At 42.4% G+C, this 3,344-nt stretch overlaps 1 protein-coding gene across 1 annotated transcript in view; it reads left to right on the top strand.

The window, feature by feature from the left end:
* The window catches only part of CEP104 (centrosomal protein 104), a 44,393-nt gene that overhangs the window by 10,731 nt on the left and 30,318 nt on the right, over nt 1-3,344 (top strand). Inside the window, exons 4-6 of the mRNA XM_017542695.2 lie at nt 438-576; nt 2,096-2,158; nt 2,462-2,538. Of these exons, the coding sequence (XP_017398184.2) occupies nt 438-576; nt 2,096-2,158; nt 2,462-2,538 (279 nt within the window). The remainder of the gene's footprint in view (nt 1-437; nt 577-2,095; nt 2,159-2,461; nt 2,539-3,344) is intronic.

Here is a 3,344-nt window from a genome sequence, read left to right as displayed (position 1 = left end):
AAACTCCGTCTAAAAAAAAAAAGTAAAATAATAAAAATAAATAGGCCAAGCACAGTGGCTCATGCTTGTGATCCCAACACTTTGGGAGGTCAGGGCGGGCAGATCACAAGTTCAGGCTATTGAGACCATCCTGGCCGACATGGTGAAACCCATTTCTACTAAAATATAAAACAGCCGGGCGTGGTGGCATATGCCTGTAGTCCCAGCTACTCAGAAGGCTGACACAAGGGAATCACTTGAACCCGGGAGGCAGAGGTTGCAGTGAGCCGAAATCGCGCCACTGCACTCCAGCCTGGCAACAGAGCATGACTGTATCTCAAAAAATAAAATAAAATATAAATAAATAAGCCTATTGAGTTCAATCAGAACAGAGGACAGTTTTATTGAACAGCACATTTTCAAATGAGTGTGTTCTTCAGCTGTGTTTGTTCTTTCAGCTACGTCTCTCTCTGTGATAACGGAAAGACAGGTTGCAAGGCCCGGGAACTAAAATCAGTTTATGTGGATGCAGTAGGACAGTTTCTGAAACTGATTTTCCACCAAAACCATGTCAACAAATACAACATATATAATCAGGTAAGAGGCATGCAGCTTCACCTTTGATTCTGCACCTACCTTCTTTGCGGGATTATGTGATCATGTATCTTTTCTTAGATGCATTTTCAGGATGATCTTTAAGGATCTGCTCTGGGAGACTGCAGAGCTCTCTGAGCTGTGCCGTCTGATCCGGTGGCCTCTGGGCACGCGTGGTCAGTGCCCAAGGGGAACTGGCCTAGTGCCCAGAGCTGCTGCAAGCCCACCAGACAGTGGGCTTCAGAGAGTCCATACAAAAGGAGAATGCGAAGGAGTTCGTGAGAACTTTTATATCAGTCGTATGTGATGAAATGGTAATATTTTGGACATGTGTAAACTGTATTACTAAAATTAATCTCCCTGATTCTTTTTAATTTTCTAATATGCTTACTTAACCTTCATGACACATGTGGCTCACCTTCTATCGTGCAGGACAGTAGAGTTGCGATAAACCCTCCTGACTTGCGGGAGCACATGAAGGCTGCATGTAGCCCAGGATCCCTCAGCTCCAAGCCACTAATTCTTAGTCTCCTCCTTCCTCCTCCCTTTCTTTCCTTCTTTTTTTCCTTTCTTTTTCTTACAGGATTAGTGTCGTAGAAATCAATTGTATCCAAAGCAATCTTGTTAATTAGCACAAGTATTTACAACTCTCCCTGCCCCCTCCAAGAGAAATGCAAGCACCCAGCAAATCAAGTCTCTAGACCAAGCAAGTGTTCTAGACAAGAGGGCAAAGGTCTAGTCTTGCCGCCTGGCCCCTTACAGCATTATGCTCCAGGAAGCCAGAGGAATGCTTCTTAACTCTTTCCTTCCTCCACCCACCTGCATGTGTTTACCAGCAATGCCCTGGCTGAGCAGTTGGTCTACAGTGGTTGGGGGTGCAGGATGGAAAAATGACTCCCCACCTCAGGTGAGACTCACCAAAGTGGATAAACTGAGCTGTGTTAATTTAACTCTTCACCGTCTCATTTCCCAAGGTCCTATAAAGATGACCCCCACACTGAATCTTGAGTGGACCTGTCATTACGAAGCTATGTTAAAACTTTGGGACTTTTTAGCTATTATGATTTGTACATCCTTTAAATGGTTAAAATAACCATTTGATTAAGCATTAGAATACTAACGTAACTTATTTAAAATTCTTTGTTAATTATTAAAAATTCTTTAGCACAACATTTTAAGAATTAATGCACTTTGATATACGTTATCCTATTTGATAACAATGTAGGTCAGAGCTTGTTATAAAGGGATTAAGTCCAGCCTGGGCAACATGGCGAAATCCTGTCTCTACAGAAAAACACAAAAATGAGCAGGGCATGGCGGCTCACACCTGAAGGCCCAGCTGCTAGGGCAGCTAAGGTCTGGGGACCACTTGAGCCCAGGAGGTCAAGGCTTCAGTGAGCCATGATCACACCACTGTACTCCAGCCTGGGTGACAGACGGGACCCTGTCTCAGAGTAAGTAAAGGGGTTGAGTCATTTTAGACATTGTATATTTAATTTCTCTTCATTTAACACTTTCTCAGGTTGCTTTGGTTGCCATAAACATCATTGGAGACCCTGCAGATTTCAGTGATGAAAGCAATACTGTAAGTTTGGAAAGTCTTCATTCCTAAGGAAGTAAATGTTTTTCTAACAGAAGGGGGTCATTTAGTTTCACCCAAAAAAAGTATCACTTTTATAATCTGCACAAAATTGACTAGTGAATAACTTTCAGATATGTTTGGGAGCTTTAGCGTATTAAACTTGTCTTTAACAATTGTGGCTGTCCCTCCGAAAGATGGGAATCACTGAATCTTGCTGACAGCTTTATATGAAGTAAATCTTGTAGTTAGGGTTTGTGTTGTTTCTCCTCCTCTCTGAGACACTAAGCGGAAGTTTTGCTCCCAAAGGCCTCTCGAGAGAAGTTGATTGACCACTACCTTGGGCACAACAGCGAGGACCCTGCTCTAGAAGGAAGTTACGCCAGGTAAGAGACCCGCTCCCCCGGCAATAAACTTCTGTTTCTTTCCTCAGAATCGTGAAAGTGTCAGTCATTTCCAAAGGATTCTGGACTTAGAGCCTCTACATTCAGTTTTGAGCTGGATAAGCCACTGATTGGATTGTCTTAAATTTGCATTAAGATTAAGGTCACTATTTTATGTAGCACATTTTCATTTATTGCCCAGCAGAGACTACTTTATTCCTTGCGTTCAGATATTACTAGAAGATTCCTAAAATGCATTTAGAACAAAGATCTGTCAGCCATCCTTTGATATTTTATCAGCACAGGTATATTCATAGGTAAAAATCAAAGATATTGATTGGCCCAGGTTATCAATTCTGAAGATATCATCTTGCGGCTACTTCAAAAATTTATTCTTCAGAGGAGTGAAAAATATGTATTACACACACTTTTAAAAACACAATTTGTACCAGTCTCTCTTACCAACTAAAAATATTCTTTCTCACTGCGAAATCTGACTGGCTTTAAAAAAAAAAGGATGGGGGGAAAGTTCTTCATGTTAACAAATGTAGGCCCGGTGCAGTGGCTGATGCCTGTAATCTCACCACTTTGGGAGGCCAAGGCAGGAGGATTACTTGAGATCAGCAGCTTGAAACCAGCCTGGGTAACATGGCAAAACCCCATCTCTACTAAAAATACAAAAATTAGCTGAGCATGGTAGCATGCACCTGTAGTCCCAACTACTCGGGAAGCTGAGGCAGGAAGGTCACTTGAGCCAAGATCATGCCATTGTACTCCAGCCTGGGTGACAGAGTGAGACCCTGTCTCAA

This window comes from Cebus imitator, unplaced genomic scaffold (genome assembly GCF_001604975.1).
Source record: "Cebus imitator isolate Cc_AM_T3 unplaced genomic scaffold, Cebus_imitator-1.0 Scaffold145, whole genome shotgun sequence".
Lineage (NCBI taxonomy): Eukaryota > Metazoa > Chordata > Mammalia > Primates > Cebidae > Cebus > Cebus imitator.
Note: the sequence above shows the minus strand (reverse complement) of the source record. Positions and strands in the feature narration are given on the sequence as shown.